Raw genomic sequence first — 23957 nt, 5'->3', positions numbered from 1 at the left:
AAACCGTGACTTTGCTTTTGTAACCCAGAGGCCCAAGCTGTAGCTCAACAGGGTGGTGAGAAGGGACGACTAGTCTCATACACGGATGTTCTTATCTTTGGGGAGACTTGGGTTTGAGCGCATGCCAGTTTGTCTTTGGGGATCTGGAGAGAGCTTTCAGCCGCAGGAAACGTTGGAATAGAAGTCTAAGAGAGGAAAAAAAACAGCTTGACTAACGGCTTCGCGGTCGGAACGGAGGCTGACGTGGGTAAAACGGGGTGATAGTCAGATAGTAATAAATCATCGAATTATGGACTAACTAATACAGCAAGGCAGTCAATGATGGATGAAGTTGTGCGCTTGACCGATTAGTTGATTATACTTTATGATCGTAGCAAGGGGTCTTGCGGGTGCGAGATCACGGGCGAAAAGAAGGCCGCAATGGAAGACTTGGAACTTTTGAGGAAGCCTGTCAAGTGTGGGTCACCGATTGGGGGCCGAAACCCCACGAGGCAGAGCCGCCCCTCCTCAGCTACTGTAGGGAGGTAAGAGGACTGACTCCGTGTGGTAAATTATAAGCGGTTGGGAACCACAAAAGTTAACATGCGACTGAATGCGCCTTGGACTCAGTTCATCGTAGTAGACCTGTACAGTACTGTATCTCTTCAGCTGCGAGGAGCTGAGCAGAATCATATCGGGTGTGCTCTAACCTGTCGAGTGGGCCTTTGCTGCCGAGTGTAAGGTAGGTCATGAAAAGTGCATTGTCATTAGCCAATAGAACATACTCAACCTCGACACGTGTGGTTACTACTAACCTCCTCGCTGGGTGGGCGAGCGTATGTACAGATACTAAATATGCACTACCCAGTCATCCTTGAACATGCATGTCAATATTTTGGAAATAGCTTGGTTGGTGCTACTCGTAGGATGAGAAACACCCTAAGACTGCCAAGGACTGAAGGCTGGGCGTAGACAAGGACCGTGTTAGTAACGGGAGCAATAGTCTCAAACGACAGGTCTTCCGAAAAGGAAGAGAAGCGAGCTGAGGTTGGTCACGGGTTCAGCGATGCTAAACCTTGTCCACCGACTTCGTGGCACGTCAGAGCGCGGTCGAATGGTGCTCGTATGCCAGCCCACCTGCAGCCGCTTCCTTTCTCCTCCTTGCTTTGAAGGCATTAGCGAGATGGATAGGGCCCATTTGTCTCATCGGTCGTATGCTAGATTTCACTTTCGACCAGATTAATGGCCTGATCCCTGGGCGCGTGTCGGTAGGTTACGATAAAATCCAAGGAAACGGGAGCGGTCAGATGTCACCGACGCACGCGAGACGGCGACAACCTAAACATGGAATCCTCGGAATTCACTTTGATCAACATCTTATGTATGAGAATTGGCATCCACAGAGGCAACTTCTACCTACCACCCACAGTCTGCGGTGAATCCCTGCCTTACCATCAATCTTGCACGCCTTCGAAGATCATGCAAACAGAACTCCGGGAGTTTTATACCGCATTAGCTTATCATGGGCATAATCAACCGGTTGTTTACGGCGGTATTCATGTATCTAGCTATCCACATACGCTCTGAGCGGGCCACTGGTAGGGCTCTTCGCAGGTAAGAGTAAGTACTGTTCCTTGCGTCATATCAGGGCTTTGCATCTGTTGAGAAGCTTTGAACGAATGCCATTAATGAAACACGACTGCGACAGAAAGAGTCTATCCTCCCGCTGTAGCCGCGATACTGAACACGTTAAGAGCGATAATTTGAAGCCAGAAGACGATCAGTTGGACATTCTGGCGTGCTTCAAGGTTGTGTTCCCTTCTGTAAAAAGTCTATCCATCAATGCGTCGGGGTTGCGCATGATCTCAGTAACGGCAGAGTCCTCATTGGGAAAACGATAGCTTATCTGACAGAAATCCGAAGACACAAAGATGCTGAGAAATTGAGACATGACTAACACCAATGCCCATGCCCTGGGAAGGCAGAAACCATGCATCCTTATCTTAAAAGGCCAAGGGACTATTGATTCTCCCGGACCACGGGGAACCTGAAGAAAGCCAAGTCGATCACCCCGCAATCACTGCACAGGTTGATTACAAGCTAAGTAGTTACTTCCGCGCGAGCCTTAAGATTACCGGGAAGGCAAACGACTCTACCGGAGAGCAGTAAATAACCATTTTGTTTCTCAAGCATGTGTTTATAAATAGCCAGTCCAACTCAAATCATGGGCTACACCAAAAGAACTGCGAGCTATTAGGATGTTTGCACGATAAGTCCTTCCTGCAATACTGTCAACCATCAGTAAAGACGGCAGCGTTTGTTCATGTGTGGGGCCGAGGCTCTCACCTCACTCCACACAGAAAGCATTCCTAGTCTCGTGTCTGTAGTAAATTGATAGCGATTCTGGTTCGCACAGAGCGAATTGATATTGAATGTGTCTGAGACACTTGAAATCATCTACTAGTAGCCTGAGCACGTGATTGATTGATAATTCTGCTTGTTCAAATTTGTGTCCGGGTACAAAGAAGCTCGTGAGTTGCAGTTGTATATTGCTTTTCCGGCAACTAGGAAGAGGCATGAGGTACTTGAGGTACAGTAGTATAGGACAGACCAAGTCCGATCCGCCTCAATACCACTACTGATTGACTCATGCCTGACCGCTATTTCCTGAAAGAACGATTCTCGTATTGACATATCTTAAGCCCTGTCGTGCTCAATTATGAGAAGGAGGTATTGCAACGAAACCATCTATGTCCTGTAAAGCTACAAGACCCGCAAAGTAATAGCAATGACCGTGGCGTTGAAACCACTGCGCAGCAAGCGTCCATCCACATAAACCATCACAGCACATACACTTGAGTTCAACGCCCTGTCTCACCTGACTGTACGGGGGCTTAGGTGAGTCGAATTGCCTTGTGAAATTTTTGAGGTGTCGGAGAGAGAGCAGGCAGCTAGCTGATGTCTAAGCTGAGTGATTCAGTTTGCCAATTGGTGCTCACCTACAGCTTGTGGGCATGGAGAGTGATCGACCAGACATCATCGAGCACGAGTTATGTTCTGCTAACAGATTATGACCTAGGGCTCAATAGTGTCTGTCGCATAGAACATTCCCACATTTCGCGGTCGATTCACTTATTACCTCTTATGGTGATTATCTCTCTGTGTGGAGATGTTATGACCAGTGAGTTAAGGTTGGACCTTTGTGTATCAGCTAAATCCGTGTCCACTTTGCAGCCCCTTTCCCCTTACTGCACCGCCCAGAGTTGGTGGTGTCACTGCCACTGCTCCAGCCTCCAGATCCAGCATTCTTCCTAAAAGCGTGTAAGATTGCCATACTTGTACTAGCCCACATTCCCCTTTCCCCCCGCGTTCCCCTAGTTAAGGCTGTTGTCGTTGATGACTCAATTGGATTCCCGGCCGCCCGCTCGCGCCATGGATTACTCATTCGTGATTACAGTTCTCTACTGCCGGTCACAATACCAATAAATACAGCCAACGGTTCCAAAACATTCCTGCGCCCAATACATAACTTGCGAATTTGAGGACTGGAAATCCCCACAATGATGTCCAGTAGGGATGAAGCGGCACCGGCCGTCATTTTCTTTGGCGCTCTTCGACTTTCCCCTAATCCTCATGCCCCCCTCCTCCTACCTGATGAGGCTATGACTCCTAGATTGCCGTTTGGATGGTTAAACGAGGGGCGAGACGACCTTTCAAGTTCCAAGGCACTCGGAAAACTGAAAGAAAACGAGATTATTTGCTTGTCTGCTACAGGTGTCAGGTGACAAATATCCGAAGGTCGGAGAAGCTGCTAAGCTGCCGACTAGGAAGTAATAGTCCGTGGTTAAGAACTTTGCACCATCTTCACCGCATGCAGCACCAGCCGGCGACCCAAAAGTTGACAGGGATACTGCAACCATATTCTGTCGTAGGTTCAAGGTTTGCTGTTCACTTGGCAGAAACGAGAAACGAGGAGAGTAGAAGCAAAGCTCCACACAATTCTCCTACTTAGTAGAAGGACCGCTGTGTCGGTGCCTTCGGAAAATGAGAATCTGTAACAACATTAATCGCGATAGCTTGTAGTAGCGTATATGGATCGACGGTAAGGCATGCTACCGTCCCCTCACCATCAACACACCTACCTACTTCTGTTGCTGTTGCAGACCTCGTAGGCTCGTAGCTGCAAACTTGCAGCACAGGTGGGGACTAATTTCGTACTCCGTCGCGTATCGATTTTCTGTGGGGATTTCCCTCCCTCTTCCCAATCTCGAGACAATCCAATTCCGCTACAAGCTATGGATAGCCGCCATATCCACTTGAGCTCCATACCAACTGATGTTCTTCTCGACCATCCTTCCCCCTTTCTTCCAGAAGACAGCGAAGGTTGGGGTGGAAAAATGTGAAACCAATCTTCCTGTCAGCATCGGCGATGCGCAAGACCGAAAATGATACCCATCCAAGAATGATCGCCCAATACTTCAGGCCTGTTCGTTGTTCAGGCTGATCCGGGCTACGAGTTCTATGAGGTGGAAATAATGACGAAAAATGGAAAGAGAGAAGAAAACCAACTATCAGGATAAGATAATGGGTCTCTTCTTCAATGGAGCCTATAGGCGCTGAGGTATCAAGTACAGCTCAACAAGCGAAGCAAAAAGCAACATTGGCTATGTTTTCTTCGCATATCATCAGAGTTCGATCGTGACAGGGAAAAGACAGGAGAGCCTGATAGGGCAGGAGGGGAAAGGAGATAAGTGAAAGGGGGAACACAGATGGCCTCGATGATCTCATGATCATGCTCGATTTGAATCTTGTTCCTTGGGCTGCTGTCATTATTGTCCACGGTATCATGGTGACAACTCACCCCTCAGACCCCAACCTTAACAGATGGTGCCCAGCAATATAGGCCCATTTTTGATTAGACTATTAGCATACCTGAATTCGAGGATTACCCCTTCCATTTCTTTTGCCTTGTGGTATTTAGAGCATACAAATCTCCCTTTTCTCTTCGCCTGGCCTGCTGTTGTTCAATTCAGAAGCGATTTGTCTTGCTTCGGGATAAGCTTGGGAAGAACCAAAGAAACCAAAGGCCTGGCCATCAAGCATCTCTCTTTACCGCTGCAGATAAAAACGCCTCTATTATCATAACTTCTTTCCACCACCACCACCATCATCATTATTCTGATCTTAGATCATCATTACATGTCAGTTTCACCGCGTATCTCTGGGCCAAAGCGGCGTAATTTTCAGAACCTTGCTGATTGATATGACTGGGGGTTAGTTCTTCGCAGATAGTACGAACTAGGTCAAGTGCGATCACGGGAAAGGAAAACACTTGGGGAAAAGAGTGTCTCGCTCTCTCCTCCACTTTCTTCCTTGTTTTTCTGGAAATAATTATTCCCAATCGTGGATTACGCGTGGGTAGAAACAACCTCAATTTTCACTGGTGGACAACGATCATACGGGTATTTCAAAAGAGTGACAATACCACTTTCTCAGAATTACCAGCAATACCACACACTGTACGTCAGAAAGTACCCACTCCAGCTTTCTTTCAATTGAAACATCCAGCGGGTTCTTCGAATTCGACCTTCCAAAATCCTTCCCCCCCCGAAAGTTCTCCCTTGTCTGTACGACGCCGCAATTCGCGTGGATGGGAGATTCATAAGAGGGCGAAAGTTGATTCCCTACTCAACAATCTTATTCACCCTTTCGTTTCCCCACTCCCCCCTCCCTTCCCTCCCAAGAAGCCTCCTCATACAGAGTCATCCAACCTTTTCCCGACTTCCGCAAAGTGCAGTGCAAATTTCCCTAACGCAGGACAACGCTGGCACTGTTCGCTCCGTCGCATGATCATCTACTCTTACTTACACCCTGGCGCTATCCCGCTGCAGGTCCTCTGCTACACTCCACGTAACCGTGCAGGAAACTGGAAAAAGCTACCCATCGCTCCGCACTAGACAACCGCAGCCTTCACGACTTCCCTTGTCGGTCCAATCTCCGATTGCTCACATTTTCGCCCTTCCCCTTTGGACCACCTGCATCACTGCGCTGGCAGGCAATCCTGCATTTGCAGTTCCGATTTTCGTCGCCGATACCCTACCCTCTCGCGGCCTTCCTTAGTTGCTCGCAGTAACGCCAGTCGACGCAAAGCTCAATCCCTCCATTATCGGCCGCCTGTACAAGCTGGGGCTCTGCTGACAGCTAAGCACATGCGCAGCGCACACGGCTTTGACTTGCATAATACCCTCGTTCTCTTTCTAAGCGGTCATCGGCCCTCTCTCTGTTACGAGCAGGAAACAGCCTTGCTCACCATCCTCCAATCCTGCCCAATTGGTCCAGCTCCGCACGTCCTCCCATTCCTGCAGCAGCAGCACAGCTTTCCCCGCGCATCAGGAGATCGACAAATTGAAGAGGGGCAGAAATCAGGATTGAGATACGACAGGAGAGCGGAGAAGTTGGACAAGGTGCAATAAATCGAGAAGGCACCCAGAGAAAGGGATATTCCCTGGTTTCGAAAAACAGAAGAAAGATCATTAGCCGGTATCAAGTCAGTCATCGGACGGACTTGATCAATTGAGTTGGACGCAAAGACTCTAGGCTTCCCCCTCCCCCTCGCTGAGCCGATTGTTACACAGAGTCGGTGTCTGTTTCAGTTGTTATCAGGAACCCGCATCCTATACTATCGCGAGCGCTCTCTGGCAGGGCTCTCCGCATTGCATCAGAGGCAGGCCAAGATGCAGATATCAAAACCGCAATCCCGCTAAGGAAGTGGCTTTTGCATCACTCAGCCAGACACGATCCTCATTCCGGCTCGTATTGCATTACCGTGATAGGCTACCATTTCAGGGTTACTACAGCCGCCTAATTGTTGTGCGTCGTTGTTCATTCGTCCTCACAGGGTCCAGGTGACTCAGGCATTGGCACGGTTCACGGCAGGTCTACAATCTCACGTTTTGCAGCCGGGTACTACGTCTGCTAGGTATCCGCAATGGCTTACGCCGCTACTTCATCGCCTTCCACCATCAATGGCGACACTCAAGCAAGTTTAAAACTCACTGGCTCACTCTCTCAACCTCCCAAACTACATAATGTCATCACCTCAATCCCGCCTGCTTCCAATCCATCTTCAGCTACACCCTACTCCTCCTATGCAGCTACCCCAAACTCTATCCGCTCAGCACACAATTACTCAAATGCTTCAAGCCCATCAGGCACACCCTTACATATTCCGTCTGACTCTCTTCGCGGCCGACTGTCTACTACTCCTCTTATACCGCCTGGCACTTTTGAACTTGGGGAGTCTGAGATGGCTGTCCCTGGCTACGCCATTACTACTAGCTCGGGAGACCCAACCACGCAGAATACGAATAAAGGCCCCGGCTTGATGCGCAGAATCTCACGTGGGGCGGCGAACAAGCTTACGAGAAGACGCCAGTCCACCACCCACAATGACAAACGAGATCGAAGCTCTGGACCGGTAATCATGCGCAGACGAAGCGATAGCAAGACCGCCCAGAATAGCTGGGAGAATGCCCTGGAGTCTAGCAACGAAGAAGACAGCAATGACGCCCTGGAATCCTTGGGTGTCTGTGGCTCAGAAGCATCAAGCTTGCCAAACGAGACCTCAATGGCCGCTTCCCGCAATTGCGGTGTGGTTGCGCCTAAAGTCGACGGGGCGATCCAACGCGGCACAATTCTGACCAAGGTCACAAAAAAGCGCCGCAAGCAGGTGCGATTTTTTCTGGACCTTGATGCTGGCAAGGTCTATTGGGATCCTACGAATCCAACGAAACGGTTCTACATTGACGACGTCAAAGAGATCCGCGTTGGTGCGGATGCGCGCAACTACCGCGAGGAGCACCAAGTTCCCGAGGAGGTCGAAAATCGATGGTTCACAATTGTCATTGCCGATGCTGAGCGCTCCAAAGGCCGTGCGGTCAAGACAATGCACCTCATCGCTCCGAATGACCATATTCTGGAGCTTTGGACCTCAACTCTCGAGCACATCTCTCGTTACAGAATAGGTCTTATGGCTGGTCTGGCAGGTTCCGGACAGAGTGAGGCAGTCCTGAAAGCTCATTGGCAGCGCGAAATGCAAATATTGTTTCCGAAGGGTCTCAAGCCGGGTGATCAGGAGAGTCTCGACTTTGAAGCCGTGGAGGGCGTTTGCCGCAGCCTGCACATTAACTGTTCGAAGAATATGCTGCGCGCTCAGTTTTCGAAAGCAGACATCAACAATAAGGGGAAGCTCTATTTCTCTGAGTTTAGTGACTTCGTTGCTAGGCTGAAGGAGAGGAAAGATGTGAAGTCGATCTTCAAAGACAATGCTCTTGACCCTGATGGTCTCACTTGCGACGAATTTCTATCATTCCTTCGCGATGTGCAGAATGAGGACGTTGACTTGGACCGAAATTATTGGATTTCTATATTCGACAAGTATGTTCGGAAGTCAAAGCCGCGCACGCCGAGTATACCGGAGCACGGTGACAACCAGGTCTCCCGAATGAGTGTTGATGCTTTTTCTTCATACTTGGCTTCCTCTTCAAATGGAATCTATGCCTCTCGGGCCCCCAAATCTAGATTTGATCGACCGTTGAATGAGTATTTCATCTCAAGCTCACACAACACTTATCTGCTGGGACGCCAAGTGGCTGGTGCATCCAGCACGGAAGCTTACATCAGCGCACTCTCGCAAGGTTGTCGATGTGTAGAGATAGACTGTTGGGACGGCGCGGACGGTCGGCCTATTGTCTCTCACGGAAGGACCATGACCACCAGCGTGCTATTCGCGGATTGCATCACAGTCATCAATCGCTACGCTTTCATAAGCAGTGACTATCCTCTTATCCTGTCTCTCGAGGTCCATTGCTGTCCCGAGCAACAATTGGCCATGGTAAGGATCATGAAGGATATCTTCAAAGATCAACTTATTCTGGAGCCGCTCCTTACAAACACATTCGCCCTGCCATCACCTGAAGATTTAAAAGGTCGCATTCTCGTCAAAGTCAAAGTGTGCGATGAACCTCAGGGCGATGTGTATCAGGAATCTTCGAGCACGATCTTGAGTCACGGTCGCAAACGCAGTTCAAGCTCCCCGTTTATGCGATCGATGGTACCAGAGCATCAAATGACTTTTAACCTCCCTCCCTTGACGAATTCAACCACGGTTGGCCCAGACAGCGCCGATACTTTTTTGACACACGATCGACGCTCATTCACAACTACTAGTATCAGCAGTGCTACAGAGGACAGTGACACCAATATGTTCTCGGCTACACAGAAAGAACGGCGACGAAGCCAGAAGAGCAAGATTACCAAGCCCTTATCGGACCTGGGGGTCTATACCCGAGGCTACAAATGGCATAGCTTCTTCTCGCCAGAAAGTCAGCAATACAACCATGTGTATTCATTTGCCGAGCGCTCATTCGAGAGCATCTGCCGCGATATGGATAACAAAGCTTTATTTGAGAGACATAATAGGAAATATCTCACCAGAGTCTATCCCTCTGGATTTCGCTTACGGTCGTCCAACTTTGATCCACTAAAGTTCTGGCGGCGTGGTGTGCAGATGGCGGCCCTGAACTGGCAAACCTACGACATCGGCATGCAAATGAATCATGCCATGTTCGCAGCAGGGACTGATCGTACAGGCTATGTTCTCAAGCCCGAATCCCTCCGCACCGTACGTCCAGGCGAGGAGACAGCGAAGAGTAAAGAAAGGAAACTCGTCAGATTTTCGGTTGATGTTATTTCCGCGCAGCAACTGCCCCGCCCTCGCAGCCTTGGACCAGATGACTACATCAATCCCTATGTCGAGATCGAGATGTTTAGTGCGGATGATCGTGGCCAAAGCTTTGTGCTTGGCGAGGGAGGCATGGATGCCTCTGCTCGCAACGGTATGTCAGGCATTGGGTATCCCCATCGTCGACGTACAAAAATTGAGCAAAGCAACGGCTACAGTCCCATTTTCAATGATCGATTCAAGCTCTCGCTAGAAACCAAGTACCCCGATCTGGTTTTTGTGCGATGGACTGTCTGGAGCTCTCTGGATGGCCGCAGCGCAGGAAACAACAATAGTGTGCAGTTAGCCACTTTTACCGCCAAACTCAGCAGCCTTTCGCAAGGGTATCGCTACCTGCCCCTATGCGATACTGGTGGTGATCAATATCTGCTTTCCACGCTGTTCTGCAAGATAGTCAAGGAAGATCCTATCCCGGTCCAACGCCTCGATGCCGAAGAGCTCCGGGCTGAGCGAATGGGAATCTTCCGCCAAATCGGTCAGACTGTCTTCAAACGAGCTTCATCTGCCGAAAGGGACAGGGATGCTTGCTCCGACAAAGGCAGTGAAGCTCCAATGACTCCAGACGATAATACTTCTCCTATATCGCCCGCGCTGACTCCGACAATCTCGGCAGCTTCTACTTCATCTTTACCCCCTTGAAGTGCACAGATTGAGAGGTCATAGTGCAAAATCGTGCTCAAACTACGCCACGCCTTTCATTTCGTCGCTTCTGGAGCAGTCTACTTATCATGAATTCCTTCGTCTCATTTGGGGTGCAAGTATAGGAAATGGCGTTAACCTAGCCTCGGTTGCATTTGCTTTGTGCTATTATTTCGTTTGCATTTGTGTTTTTGGAGCCGCAGGCGCAATTCAGCTGCAGAAGAAGCCACAGGTGGCCTGGATGGAAAGCATTGTCTCGGAACTGGTTTTATTTTTATTTTTTTTTTCACACTCGTACGAAGCAGTGAACTTTGCATGGCCACTTTGTTCGTCAAGTTGGCCGAATGGTGTTTTCTGTGTCTGTTTGATTTGTTGTCTATACTATTGTGCCGGAGTACCCTGATTTACGTGGCGATACCCTCTGCTTTGAGTCCTTTACATTTGTTCTTCTTGCTGATCGCCTTCCAATGCGAGATTATCAATATCCTATCTTTTTGTTTTGCGTGGATTCTTGCTCGGTTTTGCATTCCTTGCATGTGGCTCCGTTTATGACCAACGACCTCAACTCAAGGTGGCGTATCAATCATGTCAATCATCATCATTTGCATTTGGGTTGCGTGGGCATCGCTGGTGGAGGAGTTACGCAGGGCGTCAAGCACGAGCCTTGTTGTGGGTGACATCGCATCTCCATCCTCTCAATATCTCTAATCTGTCACACGTTTCGGGGTATTGACCATGTCTTGGTTGTGGAGGAGAAACCTGTCTTGAATCTCTTGTCTTTCGATCTCCTGTTTTAACATGAATTATGCGGCTGGGTCGCTATTTTTTTTATTGATAACTTCAATCAATGAGGAATTGAGGAATGACTATAAGGGAATTCGAGGATCGATGATCCATTGTAATTGACTGGTAGATTCCGGTAGCAAACGGATGTACTGTACTTCATCCTTTTGATGGCCGGAGCGAATTGGCCTCGGGTCACCTGCCTGGTCTCGGACCACCTGCCCTGTGCCGCGGTCCCGTAAAGGCAACGTGACGACTTCCGCCCTCCGCATCCAAGCATTTACTTTAGAGTCTAGACTGCTATCTCCGAATTGACCTCGAGTGCACGGTAATACCTCTTCAGCTTGCTACAATGGATCCATTCTCAGCAGAAGGCGGTAGGTCAACAAACATTCCCTCCTCAATCCCCCCCGCCTTTCTCCCCTCCGCCCGTCTTCGACTGCAGAGCAGCCTCCTAACTCTCATCTTCTCCGTAGAGCTGATCAACATCCACAATGCCTTCCACCAAGGCCAATACCCCGCCGTGATCGAGTTCGACACCTCCGCGCTCTCCCCAGAGAACCAGCTCCCCGCCGGCATTCTCCAGCTCCGCGCCCAGATCGCGCTGGGCCAGTCGGACGCCGTTCTAGCCGATGTCGCCGGCGGCGCGGACGACACCCCGGACCTGGCCGCCGTGAAGGCCCTGGCGCAGCACACGACCGGAGACATTGAGTCGGCCTACACGCTGGCCCAAGATCTGGCGGAGAACTATCCCGATAACAGCACTGTCCAGGTCCTGGCTGGTACCGTGCTGCAGGCTCAGGGACACAGTGAGGAGGCTTTGGCGCTGTTGACCAAGCACCAGGGCAACTTGGAGGCGTAAGTTCTGGCCCGGTCAAACTACGACTCCCCGCCTCCCCTTGTCTTCTTGTTTGCTTTTGTTCGCGTGCTCGTCTGTCGCGGTGCTTCATAAGGGCCGGAAGTCGCTAATTGGTTGGATCCGTTACAACAGTGTCGCCTTGATCGTGCAGATTCACCTTCACCAGAACCGCTCGGATTTGGCCCTGAAGGAGGTGCAGGCTGCCAAGCGCTGGGCTCAGGACTCGCTTCTTGTTAACCTGGCGGAGTCGTGGGTGGGCTTGAGAGTTGTATGTTTCTCTTTTCCTCTTCCTTGGTGGAGCGTCCGGTGTGTGCTGCACGATGGCTAATTCGACATTTCTTCATCTCTTATCGCTAGGGCGGCGAGAAATACCAAGCTGCGTTCTACGTCTACGAGGAGCTGGCATCGGCGCCTAGCACCGCCGCCCCCCTCTCGATCGTAGGCCAGGCCGTTGCGGAACTGCATCTGGGCCGTCTGCCCGAGGCGGAGGCGGCGCTGTCCGCGGCGCTGGAGAAATACCCCGACGAGGCGGAGCTGATCGCCAACACGATCGTGTTGAATGTCCTGGCTGGAAAGCCCACGGAGGAATTGGAGCAGTATGTCTCTTTTCCTTCCTACTTCTCAGCCTGTTCTTTCTCGGTCAAGGCCTAAGGAAATTTTGTGGTTGCTCGTGATTGACTAACCATCTACAATGACTAGGCGTCTCCAGCAGACTCACCCCTCGCATGCTCTGTTGAGTGATATCCAAGAAAAGAGTGACCTCTTCGATACCGCGGCCTTGAAGTACGCTCCCAGAGTGTCTTCCTAGTTTGTGAAACCGGCACGCGGTGGGAGCACCTTTTAACACTTCTTCTTGTTCTCTTCTTGTGTCTGTCCACGTTTTTTTTCAATTATTACAACCCCCTAGCGCAATGTTGGCCTTTCATGATGAACCGATACGACGGCATAGGTATTGTATTAAACAGTAATATTGAGCGATGCCCTTATACTTCCGACCTTTGCCAATGTGGGACATTCAAGCTGATAGAGCAGAATGTGATTTGTATCGGTCACGGCATGGCGGAGTCTGCATGGGAATGACCCTCCGTTCTTTCGTGACGAGAAGGAATAGAGATCACTTCTCGAATGAACATATACCTTGGCATTAAATAAATGGAAAAGTAGTGATAATTAATGGGAGATACTGAGCAAACAGGTTCGGATTGCGGTTCAGTTGCCATTCGCCATGTCTTCCTTGCCGGTCAAGTCACAGAATGCCTTGTAGGTGACGAATGGGTTCTCTTCTCCACTGTCGGTGCTCTCAATGATACACTCAGCATTGGCTCCTACAAAGAACACGTAGCCCTCCTTGACTTCCTCCGTCTTGTGGCCGACGGTGATCTTTCCTGTGCCGCCTGTGCAGATCAGGATGCTAGGCCCTACCAGTCCGTCAAAGGTCGCCTTGGCACCGGGTCTCCGGAGTTCCGTTTTGACGACACTGAATTCCTCAATCGGGGGGTCGTAGAGAAGGCAGGACGAAGCACTCGAATACGCAGACGCGTTGAGCACTACATACGGATAATCGGTCGGCTTCAGCTTCTGCTCCTCAATGGGCGCATATGAATACGTCAGCATGTCCGTGAGTGTATCCACATCCTTGAACTTGGGTGTAAAACCGGCCCGCACGACATTGTCGGACGAGGCCATACATTCGATGATATCGCCGGAGACGTAGGCGTGGATATCATCGGCCTTCAGGAACATAGCCTCTCCCGGAGCGAGTTTCACGAAGTTCAAGAAGAAGAATACAAAGAGGCCGATATCATCGGGGAACTGGCCGTTTAGGCGAGTAATGATGGCTGCCAATTCGGCTGGATTGCTTGGGTTGGTCTCGGGAGAGGTGGACGAGGTAGCAAAAGTCTCCGGCTGCTGAGCAGCTGCAACGAGGTCCTTGGTAGCTGCCGCGATGTCCTCGGGTGACGACTTCATCAACGTGGTGAAAAGCGTGCGCAGGGCATCCTTGTTCTTGGCCGTTACGCTAGGAACCTCCGACTCTTCGGAACCCTGCACTGTGCGCTCAAACTCACTAGCAGCCTGGTCTCCAACCAGATTCCGGAGGGGTTTGACAGCTTTCAGGAAGTGTGTGATTTGAGCCAGAGGACGGAAGCTGCACAGCCCTTCGAACGGAGTGATGGCAATGGCCATTTCAGGCTTGTGATTGTCATCTGCAAAGCGACAAGGAGATAAAGTCAGTCCTAATTTGTTCAAAGCGGCGGGGATATTGATCATGGAGCTAGTTACCGGGATAGTTGCGAGGATCTTTGGCGTGGAGCTTCTCTGCAAGCTTCTTGTTGGGGTGGGCTTGGATGCTGAGAGCCTTCTGGACCGAAAGAACCTTGAAAAGGAACGGCAACTTTCCACCATATCGCTCGCTGACCTCAGCGGACATCAGAGCCTGGTTATCCTGAACCATGTCGAGCAAGGTTCGCTTTGTCTCCAAGTCTTTGGAGGGGAGCGAGGGGTGTGTGCCCATCCATAGCTATACGTCATCGGGTCAGTCAATAGCTTCGGACTGTAGACGAGCAGGTGCATCAACCTCTGCATAGGGCTTCTCGGCCTCTATCGAGAAATCCGAGTCCGATGAGGTAGCTGCGTACTTGGCGGCCGCAGAATCATGGCCGGTTTTGCCTGGGACGAGCTTTCAGCGAACTGCAAGCGGGAAACAGAGATCGGGGTGCGGGGAGTTCATACCCCAGTCGTAGCTATTGACACCTGCAGAAATCAAGAACAACTGTTAGCGTTTTGTTCTTTTCAATCTATTCCAAGACAAACAATTGCACGAATATGAAAGCAGCACTTACCACACTGGAGTCGAAGTAATGGAACCTGCATTTTGATGGTTGAAAGAAACCGTGGTTATCGACGATGACGATGGTGGGGGAGGAGGGAAATTGAAGGACAACAGCAAATAAACGGGGAACTAAGAGGAAAGCGGGAAGGTGGATATGCACCAAAATAGATAGATGGGTGTGTTATTATTATTCTTCCAGGGGAAGCAAGAGTGAAGTTTAGAAAGTGAGAGGAGGAGGAAGAAGGAAAAGAAGGAAGTGAGTGAAGAGAGCGTGAGAGCTCACATCAATCCACACCACTCCTCCCTCTCCCATGTCCCATTTCGTACATCCCACCTCCATTTGTCCACTGCATCCATCCATCCATCCATTACATTCTGCCCCTCCAGATTCGTCCAGACTGTCTGACATTTCCCGATTGGATGTTCCCGTCTCCGTCGGTCAACACCGCCCGCGGTGCCCGGTACAGTTTCCAGGCTTAGCATCCTTACGTAAGTTGTCTATCGGCTCGGAAAGATAAGTGTTTACGTGAGCCTCAGAGTGATGGAATCTGCCAATCAGGGCATGCCGTGGAGCACCAAGCGGTTGCCGATCAGTCGATGCCGAAAGAAGAAGACGCGCCAAGATGACGCCGCCGTCGGAGGGGATCAGGAACCTGAACTGGGAGTGGAGGGCGAGGCATCACCGCCAGCTTCAGCTTCAGCTTCAGCTTCTCAGCTCCACCAGCAAATATCCTCTTCTCCATCCCAGCCTGTCGGGTCTCTCAGGTTCACAACCCCGGGTACGCCTGTCGCCTCTCAGAGCTCTCCCCCGACCGACCTTGCTGGCGGTCGACCCCACGATCAGAGGCAGGGCGCGGCGCGTGGCACACGCAGCTCGGTTCGCAAGGACCTGGTCTCCGCTTTCGCTTGGGAGGCCCTCGACATAGACAAGGTCAGGTCTACAACTGCTACAGACACAACAACTCTAGTCCACTTCACCACCCCAAGTAGGAGCTCCCTTGTTCAGAGCAGCAAAGGTCAGCAGCAGACCAAAGATCCCGCTGCGGACCTGAGTCTTCCACTCTACATAATGTCCAGGAACCGGCCACGAGGCCCTCCAGTCCCTAGAGACAATGGCCTTGCAGCCAATGAGGAGACTGACATGTGGAACAAGATTCTCCAAGACCTGCGCAAGGCCAAAGAGAAGAATGACAAGCAAAAAGTCCTGGCAGAACAAATAGCTTCTTTGAATGAGAAGATCGGCCGAGAGGGCGGGAGTAAGTCATATCCCTCTCCTTGTTCACATGGATGCATCCGACTTCCATGGTAGCACCCTATTCAGTTGTTAGAGGTCATGATACCTCCCATCCTGGTATTTCCTTGCTCCCACTCGTCTCTATTCGAGTTCACACACCAAGAAGTCGCTCTACGCCGTTGTTTTGGTTGTTGATCGAGTCATGCTTGAAGACCACTGGTGGCTCTTTTCTCGAAGCCGAAAATATTTGGTCTGACAGGTGCTAATCGATTTTGACAGAGCCTACTTTGAGCGAGCACAATCAATTGGACGGCCTTTATAGGCAGATGCTGAAGCTATGCGAGGATGAGAGAGCCATCCTTCAAGACGAGCCCAGTGATGTGATTAAGAACCTGGGTCTTTTGACTGCACTCCGACAGGCTTCAGAAGCAGAGGCGCCACAAAACCGCGCCGCATCTCTTTCTAAGTCACGGAAGAAGCGAAATGAAATGGACGGCTCGGCTACCGACTCGCCGGGTCCGTCCAATAACTCACTGTCGGACAAAGTCAGCCGCGTCAAGGGCGGTATCCAGCGTAGTACGAGTGTCTCGAGCTCACAGGCTCGCGAGGGCCGTGATCCCATTGTGCAAATCAAGGTAGAAGAGGGGTCCGAGGGCGTGAAGGGCACGCTTGCCGAACGAAGCGGACATCTAGTGGTTGGGGCTGAAGTTGTCTTTAAACACAACAAGAACAAGCAAGGGGTAGAAGGCGAGGGCATTCAATGCATCATCAAGGGAATTTCTGGGGATGGTCCCAAAAAACGGTACGCACCAACCCTCAATCCAGTGCCACAGAACGATTGACCGATGTGCCTTCGAAAGGTATGATGTACAGGACCCGGAACCAAATGAAAACGGCGAACAAGGCGCGGTCTACAAGACCACCGCAGCATCGTTAATTCCAATACCGCGCATAGGGTCTGCGTTGCCATCGTTCTCTCTTGGGAAACAAGTCCTGGCGAGATACCCAGACACTACCACTTTCTACCGTGCCGAGGTGATGGGCTCTAAAAAGGATGTCTATCGCCTCAAGTTTGAGGGTGAGGAAGATGATAAGGAGATGGAGGTTGACCGTCGCTTCGTTCTTGACATTCCAGGAAAGTGATTTCCTTGCTTCGAGAACGAGAAGCCTCTCACACCTCTCTTGCTCGAGCCTCGCGGGATGTTAAAGCCCAATTGTATGGTTTCGCACCAGAACGAGAATGGAAATTTCCAGAAGAGGTTTGGAATAGCCTCAGCTGTCTGGGGCGGAATAATCTTCATGGCACTGCAACAGAATGACGGGGTGAAATCGGTTGCCAAATTGATCAGTTACTTGATACCCATTGTTTAGCTAGGTTATGTATGATTGAAGGAGTTGTGGTTTTAGATGGATCTGAAGCTTTCTTTTTTTTTTTCCCCAGTCGTTCCCCACCTTATTGCTCTTGGATAGCAGAGTGCCATCACAGAATGATCTTGTTAACTGATAACAATGGAAGAGGTCCAAGGGGAGCTGTACTAGGCTACCGTGGACTGAATCTGAACAGGACTAGTGTCAAACTGTCAACGGCTTCCGGAGATTACTTAGATCTCGTCATGCCTGACTAATGACGGCTGACTCATCCACCCCCGCCTGTCGCCGAAGCCGCCGCCTTTCCGAGGGGCCGAGACTAAAGTAAATGCAGGGCCGAGATAGCAGTCGATGATGGACGACTATGATCCTACAATCCCCTCCCTATTTCTCGTATCTCACCGGGCCATAATTCCCTCGTCGCAACTACATTTCTGAGACCTATGTACATCTCTGCACTAGTCTAAGGATAGCTTTGGACCTCTTTCAATCTCTGGGCTTATTATAACATTCCCTCTCGTGCCCACCTTCGCGCATCGCCGTCCCCCACCATGTCGAATTTACCGTCCCACGCCTCACCAACCTTCACGGCGCAAACCCCTACTTCCAATACAATTGAAGAGCTCTCAATTGGTACAGAGCAGACCGCTTCAACCAGCAGAATAGATGAACTCCGTGGCGATGCGGTCAGTGTGACCGGCAGTGACCGGGGTGATATGACCCCCGCTGTGCCCCCTTCACTTCTTTCCCCGTCCTTCACCCCGCCAGCCACCCCAGGCGGAACATACAATCCAGCACAATTGCTCCAGCAAACACAACAACCCACGAGTTCAAAGCCCCCGAAACTCCTTCCTCGCCTTCCCGATGTCGAATGTATTGTGCGTGCCCGAATTCCGACAACCACGGGCGCGGAGATGTTCCTTCACCTATATCACAACGACTTAGACAACAAAGAACACCTGGCAATTGTCTTTGGAAACACAATTCGCAGTCGGAGCTTGGACAAGGTTCGGCCAGGAGAAACCGAGATGGATCGCATGATTCGTGGGGCTTATGTTGGCAAACTTCACCCTGGTCGGATTAGCAGTTGGTATGACGAAGGGAACGTGGAGGGAGCGGAAGGCATGGGTAAGGCAGATGAGAACATCCCAAGCCAGGCGCCCCTGGTGCGAATCCATTCCGAGTGCTATACTGGAGAAACCGCCTGGTCGGCGCGTTGCGATTGCGGTGAACAGCTCGATGAGGCCGCGAGACTGATGTCGTTCCCCATGGAGACTTTGTCGGAGCTCGCATCGCAGCAGTCTTTGCCTGTGGCTTCGAATGTCTCTGGTGGTGTGATTGTATACCTCCGGCAAGAAGGGCGTGGAATTGGTCTCGGGGAGAAGCTCAAAGCCTACAACTTGCAGGATCTTGGATCTGATACGGTCGAGGCCAATCTGCTGTTGCGACACCCTGCCGATGCTCGAAGCTATGGTCTGGCTACCGCAATTCTTGTCGATCTCGGTCTTGGGGAGGATGCCAATCCACACGGGATTCGACTCCTCACGAACAACCCTGATAAGGTGCGAGCAATCGAGGGTCCCAACCGAGAGGTGGTTGTAAAGGAGCGGGTGCCCATGATTCCCTTGGCATGGAGATCGGGCGGCAAGGCGGGCATCAAGAGCACAGAGGTCGAGGGATATCTTAGGACAAAGGTACGTACTCTTCTACAGCCCTTTCAAAACACCACCATATGTATGTTTATATGCTGATCGGATGTTAGATTTCAAAAATGGGACACATGATTCAGTAAACTAGAACGGCTCTTTTCCTTTGTTGTGCCCATGCCTTGCAATTTCTGCTTACATTGTTACCCCTGGGCTATATACTCAAGAAGACCTCGAGGGGAGGTCTTGTGTAATGTACAGTGCTTATGAGACAGCGACGTCTTTCTTGTCTTGTTTTCCCTACCTGTGCTTACCGCGTTGTCAACGTCTCCCGCGAATTGCGCCGGTGTATTACTACTACCTATCTTCATTTCGTTCACAGTGCACAATGTACTGTACGTTCCAGTACTGTACATACAGTACATCATCACTTGACATTTTCGGAAAAACAAAAAGTGATCTGCAGAACTTTGCTTCCAACTTAGACTGGGCGTTAATCTTCTGCAAGACAGGAGACCAATGAAAACTATTCCCTCGATACGGACCGATGGAAAGGACAATGGCCGGACAATGGCTGGACTGCAGTCGATGATGTGCACACTGATTCCTAAACCCTGGGCTGGGGGATTGCTTTGTTGCGCAGCTACACTAGAGCATGCCGGACGCCACGCTATCGAACCTTCTCTCCATGGATAAAAGGCGGATCATCCATAGATTTGATCCTGCACCGCTATCTTCTCGAAAGCCGAACAGATGGCAAAAAGTAAGACAAAACGTGGTGGTGTCGTTGATTGACTTTGTAGGATCCCCACTGCTGGAACCAACCAGACCGAGTTGAATCCTTCTGCGCCCTCGGGACCCTCCGCTTTCACTCCCCATTAATATTTCCTCCTTCCCCGACCACCTCGAGCATGCATGCATGTCCCATTCTTCCCTCCTGCCTCTCCCCGCCAGTCAAGTCTTATTCAATGTCACCTGGTTCCATCCCAGGGTGAAACATTCATCGTGTTTTCCGAGAAATTCTTTCTCCTGGAACCCATCTAAGCCCGCGCCCTGGCCGCGTTGAATGGCCGGGTTGGTCCTATAGCTCAGCCCGCGAATGAGGCCATGGCCACCCGCCTACCGCCTCTCAACCATGTGGCTTGTTCGCCAGCCCTCGAGGAAACATCGCCGTCCTCGACGTCCTCGCTGGTGCCCGGACAGCCAGTCACTTCTATTGCTGCATTTTCCGACTCCAACTCAGTGGTGAAGGTGGAGGACTCCCCCACTCCTTCCGCATTGGCCTCCGCGGATGCAGAAACTCCCGCGCCTGATAATGGAGGCGCTGCGACAGCGGTTGCGGGCCGGAAACGCAAGCTGAACAGTAATTCCGCCCGGGGTGTCGCTAATCTTACCCCGGAACAACTAGCTAAGAAGCGGGCCAATGACCGCCAGGCACAGCGGGCAATTCGTGAGCGCACGAAGGCTCATATCGACTTGCTGGAGCAGCAGGTCCGCGATCTTTCGTCGCAGAAGCCGTACCTGGACCTTCAGGCTGCTTTGAAGCAGAATGAAGCCGTTCAAGTGGAGAATAGAGAACTAAAGAAGGGGCTGAAAGCGGTCCTGGAGATCATACAACCCCTTTTAGGAGATCAGGCAAAGTCCGGTACGTTACGTCCGTTGCCTGGTTATCTTACTCTGGCATTCGCCGGACTACAAATACTTACGCAAAACGTTATCCAGACCTTACAGCGTCGGCAGCCGCTTCTTCGAGCGCCAAACCCATGCCTTCGATATCTGTGACATCGTGTTTTCCGGACAGCGCCCATTTCTCATCTAATACCCAGCCTTCGGCCACAACCGATTCATATACCCAACCAGCGAGCACGTCGAAACCCACCTCTACCCACCCTACGTTCTCGTCCACGGCACCACGACGAGATGTTACGGCCGCTGGCCCGGCTTCCTTTCGTATCGCGTTCGATTACCAGCGACATAATCTAGCCCATGGTCTTGACTTTGGTGGAACGGATGAGCGGATGGGGTTCAACTTCCTGCTCGATACTTCGCAACAGGTGCCCAAGGTGGAAGGTTTCCGTCGTTGCTCGGAGGCCTCCAAACCACCTCCTTCCAACACAAGCTCGACTTACCCAGCACCTTTGCCTGCGGGTGCGACGACGGAACAGTCTCAATCTTTACCTGCGTACTTGACACCGATCCGGAATATTGCCCCGACTTGTACACTGGACGCTATTCTCATGGATTTCCTGCATCATCGACAGCAGGAAGCAGCGAAGGGTGTACCGAAACAAAATCTTGTTGGGCCGTCGTATCCCAGCGTATCGTCACTGCTAAATCCTGAAAGGAGCGTTTACTCTCATCCTTTATCAAAAGTGTTTACCGACATTCTGCGCACATTCCCGGATATTGCGGGATTGCCGGAGCAAGTTTGTGTTCTCCTTCTTATGTTTCTCTTAATGCGCTGGCAGATATATCCCACACCAGAGAATTACGAGCGGCTGCCTGAGTGGTTGACTCCTCGCCCGTCTCAGCTGCTCACTCCGCATCCGGCCTGGATTGACTATTTACCTTGGCCGCGTATGCGAGATCGCTTGGTGATGACATATCAAGACTATCCGTTTGAAAATTGGTTTATACCGTTCACACGGACTCTGTCAGTCAACTGGCCATATGAGGCAACGGATTGTCTTTTGTCCACCGGCGACGGTGACGACGTGATCATCAATCCTGTCTTTGAAAGACATTTCCGAAATATTAGCAATTGGTCTCTTGGACCCGCGTTCGCGGAGGCATACCCCTCGCTCGTCGATACCGCTAAGATCAAGTGAAAGCCATATATAGCGATGCCTGGCCGCAGTAAAGTTTATCTAATAAATAGAATTACCGGGATTAACAAAGGTGTTGTCTATTACATCCCGGACCTTGGTCATGCGTATCGTTCTGGTTGCTTTTGGATGCATGCAATGTGCGAATTGGCCATCTTGAGCAGTTGATGCTTTCATAAGTAGGTCCAACTATTCTGCCGGGATCATCACGACTCTACTACTGAGTTCAGGCAGGGCTTGATGTGGTGAGGGCTGGGCTCCACATGTTTAGGATATTCTTTGATAGAAATCTACTTGCATTCTTTTAGTATGTCAAAACCCTACAGACTGACTGTGTCCATGCTGCATGATAGCGTGACCAATTTCATAATCATGACGAGTTCCCTTGTCTGCTCTTCTCATTCCAGAAGGGCAATCCCGCCTTCTGGCGTAGAACACCATACATGGAACTGCTATCTAAGCATTCGCCGCCATACTCCCTGGCAGCCTCCATGTTGTCCAGAGCCAGCTTCAAACCTGGAAGCTCAACTTCGCTGTCCTTGGCCATAGCCAGAGCATGCTTGGCATCCTTGATAGCCAAAGACACTCCGAAACCAGGCCGGGAGGCCAGCGGAGGGGCGTAAACGCCCGTCGTCAACCTAGCGCATTGTCAGGAAAGTACATCCAGTAGCAGAATCATCGCCAAGAGCCGAACCAACCTTTTAGAGTAGCCGCCCGCGACGGGGCCAAAGGCTTCGCCGATGAGCTCCTCCATCGGCCCCGTTCCCAGCCCGGTACGTTCGGCGAAGACCTGCGCTTCGCCTACAGCTTCCATCATGTTGACGGTGACGATGTTGCTAGTATCACATAGCACTGGGTTAGAGTGGCCACCCCCTTTCCACTAATCGCAAGTAGCAAGGAGAAGAGACTCTCGGCTAAACCGAGACAAAAGGACGAGCCTCTTCCCAAGGGTGAGATGGAGCGCTTACCCAGCGATCTTCAACAACGACGACCTCGTGGCATCCTCACCACAATCGATGATCTTCCTACCCATCACATCCTGGATCAAGGGCTTGACGGCGTCGGATGCGTGCTTCGGGCCCCCGATGGCGAAGACGAGTTTACCGTCAACGGCAATGGGGTTCCCACCGAAGACAGGAGCGGCGACGAATGATGCCTCTTTTGTTTTGAGCTTGGCGACGGTCAGACCCACCGTCTCGGGATGGACGGTCGAGCAATCTACGAAGATTTTGTCGCGGAGTGAGAGCCCTGAGCCGGTGGCGGACGAGATGAGTTGCTGCAACACGGTGTCGTTGGATACCTATTTACGTCTCGGCTGAGCTTCTTCGTTTTATTATGGGGAGATGTGTAGTTGTAGTGAAAGTGGAAATCAGGGGAGATATGACATACCATCGTGAATATAATGCCACATTTGGCGACTAGGTCCGGGAAGCTCGACTCCGGAGTACCGCCCAGTGCCTTCAGGGTGTCTCCGCGGGCCATTGTTCGGTTGGAATAGATCAGGTTCATGGCTCGTTTGCTGGTCAGGTGTCTTTGAAGGTTACTGGCCATGGCCAGGCCCATGGAGCCAAGGCCATACTGTTGTAGTAGTGGGAGTTAGTATGCGTGAGGCGACGTCCAGTGTTGTTTGTTTCGGATTGAGGGAAAGGGATGGTGATACGAACCCAGCCGATTTGAGGCATTGTGTCTGGCTGACAGCAGGAACTTCTGTTGTTAGGATCTCTACGGCAGAAGACCTGACTTTTGCTTGTGTAAAGTGAAAATAGTGGTGGATGGCGGTTGAATTGACTATCTCTAGTTATGGTAGTTTAGTAGTACGTATCTCGGCGACGGTTGATAGCCGACCGGGCCCGATGTCGGGAACGCGGAGATATTGGGGAACAATCAACATTGCGACACTTCAATTCGATTCAGTTTGAGCATTCACTTGTGATAACAGTTTCTACGCTCTTTCTCGCTTTACAATTGCTGGTCTACTAACCCTCAGGCACT

At 51.0% G+C, this 23957-nt stretch overlaps 7 protein-coding genes across 7 annotated transcripts; 5 read left to right on the top strand and 2 right to left on the bottom strand.

The window, feature by feature from the left end:
* The first annotated feature begins 6710 nt into the window (after window positions 1-6710).
* Window positions 6711-10654, top strand: BO97DRAFT_84457 (putative 1-phosphatidylinositol-4,5-bisphosphate phosphodiesterase Plc1). The gene has a single exon (XM_025701099.1). The coding sequence runs from the start codon at window positions 6968-6970 to the stop codon at window positions 10418-10420; it is 3453 nt and encodes a 1150-aa protein (XP_025556290.1). The 5' UTR covers window positions 6711-6967; the 3' UTR covers window positions 10421-10654.
* Window positions 10655-11500: 846 nt separating this feature from the next.
* On the top strand, window positions 11501-13154 carry BO97DRAFT_382476 (putative Coatomer subunit epsilon). The gene is made up of 5 exons (XM_025693303.1): window positions 11501-11580; window positions 11680-12061; window positions 12195-12330; window positions 12420-12658; window positions 12762-13154. Exons 1-5 carry the CDS (start codon window positions 11556-11558, stop codon window positions 12868-12870), a joined length of 891 nt encoding a protein of 296 aa, XP_025556289.1. The 5' UTR covers window positions 11501-11555; the 3' UTR covers window positions 12871-13154.
* A 52-nt stretch (window positions 13155-13206) lies between these two features.
* On the bottom strand, window positions 13207-15021 carry pmi1 (mannose-6-phosphate isomerase pmi1). The gene is made up of 5 exons (XM_025701098.1): window positions 14903-15021; window positions 14793-14813; window positions 14638-14729; window positions 14343-14580; window positions 13207-14266 (listed from the first exon to the last, which is right to left on the bottom strand). The coding sequence occupies exons 1-5, from the start codon at window positions 14931-14933 to the stop codon at window positions 13272-13274; spliced, it is 1377 nt and encodes a 458-aa protein (XP_025556288.1). The 5' UTR covers window positions 14934-15021; the 3' UTR covers window positions 13207-13271.
* A 412-nt stretch (window positions 15022-15433) lies between these two features.
* On the top strand, window positions 15434-17691 carry BO97DRAFT_360878 (SAGA-associated factor 29 family protein; the record flags this gene model as incomplete). Its single annotated transcript, XM_025692382.1, has 4 exons — window positions 15434-15485; window positions 15534-16148; window positions 16406-16928; window positions 16987-17691. The coding sequence occupies 4 exons, from the start codon at window positions 15434-15436 to the stop codon at window positions 17267-17269; spliced, it is 1473 nt and encodes a 490-aa protein (XP_025556287.1). The 3' UTR covers window positions 17270-17691.
* Window positions 17692-17881: 190 nt separating this feature from the next.
* BO97DRAFT_475054 (GTP cyclohydrolase II) lies at window positions 17882-19584 on the top strand. The gene is made up of 2 exons (XM_025700376.1): window positions 17882-19188; window positions 19257-19584. The coding sequence occupies exons 1-2, from the start codon at window positions 18046-18048 to the stop codon at window positions 19284-19286; spliced, it is 1173 nt and encodes a 390-aa protein (XP_025556286.1). The 5' UTR covers window positions 17882-18045; the 3' UTR covers window positions 19287-19584.
* Window positions 19585-20061: 477 nt separating this feature from the next.
* Window positions 20062-22226, top strand: BO97DRAFT_475053 (bZIP transcription factor). Its single transcript, XM_025700375.1, has 2 exons — window positions 20062-20785; window positions 20863-22226. Exons 1-2 carry the CDS (start codon window positions 20248-20250, stop codon window positions 21966-21968), a joined length of 1644 nt encoding a protein of 547 aa, XP_025556285.1. The 5' UTR covers window positions 20062-20247; the 3' UTR covers window positions 21969-22226.
* A 62-nt stretch (window positions 22227-22288) lies between these two features.
* BO97DRAFT_382466 (NAD(P)-dependent oxidoreductase) lies at window positions 22289-23734 on the bottom strand. The gene is made up of 5 exons (XM_025693302.1): window positions 23630-23734; window positions 23355-23543; window positions 22934-23265; window positions 22664-22801; window positions 22289-22603 (listed from the first exon to the last, which is right to left on the bottom strand). Exons 1-5 carry the CDS (start codon window positions 23645-23647, stop codon window positions 22336-22338), a joined length of 945 nt encoding a protein of 314 aa, XP_025556284.1. The 5' UTR covers window positions 23648-23734; the 3' UTR covers window positions 22289-22335.
* Window positions 23735-23957: the final 223 nt, after the last annotated feature.

Source organism: Aspergillus homomorphus, assembly GCF_003184865.1.
Source record: "Aspergillus homomorphus CBS 101889 unplaced genomic scaffold BO97scaffold_2, whole genome shotgun sequence".
NCBI classification, from domain to species: Eukaryota; Fungi; Ascomycota; class Eurotiomycetes; order Eurotiales; family Aspergillaceae; genus Aspergillus; species Aspergillus homomorphus.
This window is presented reverse-complemented; position numbering and strand designations above follow the sequence as displayed.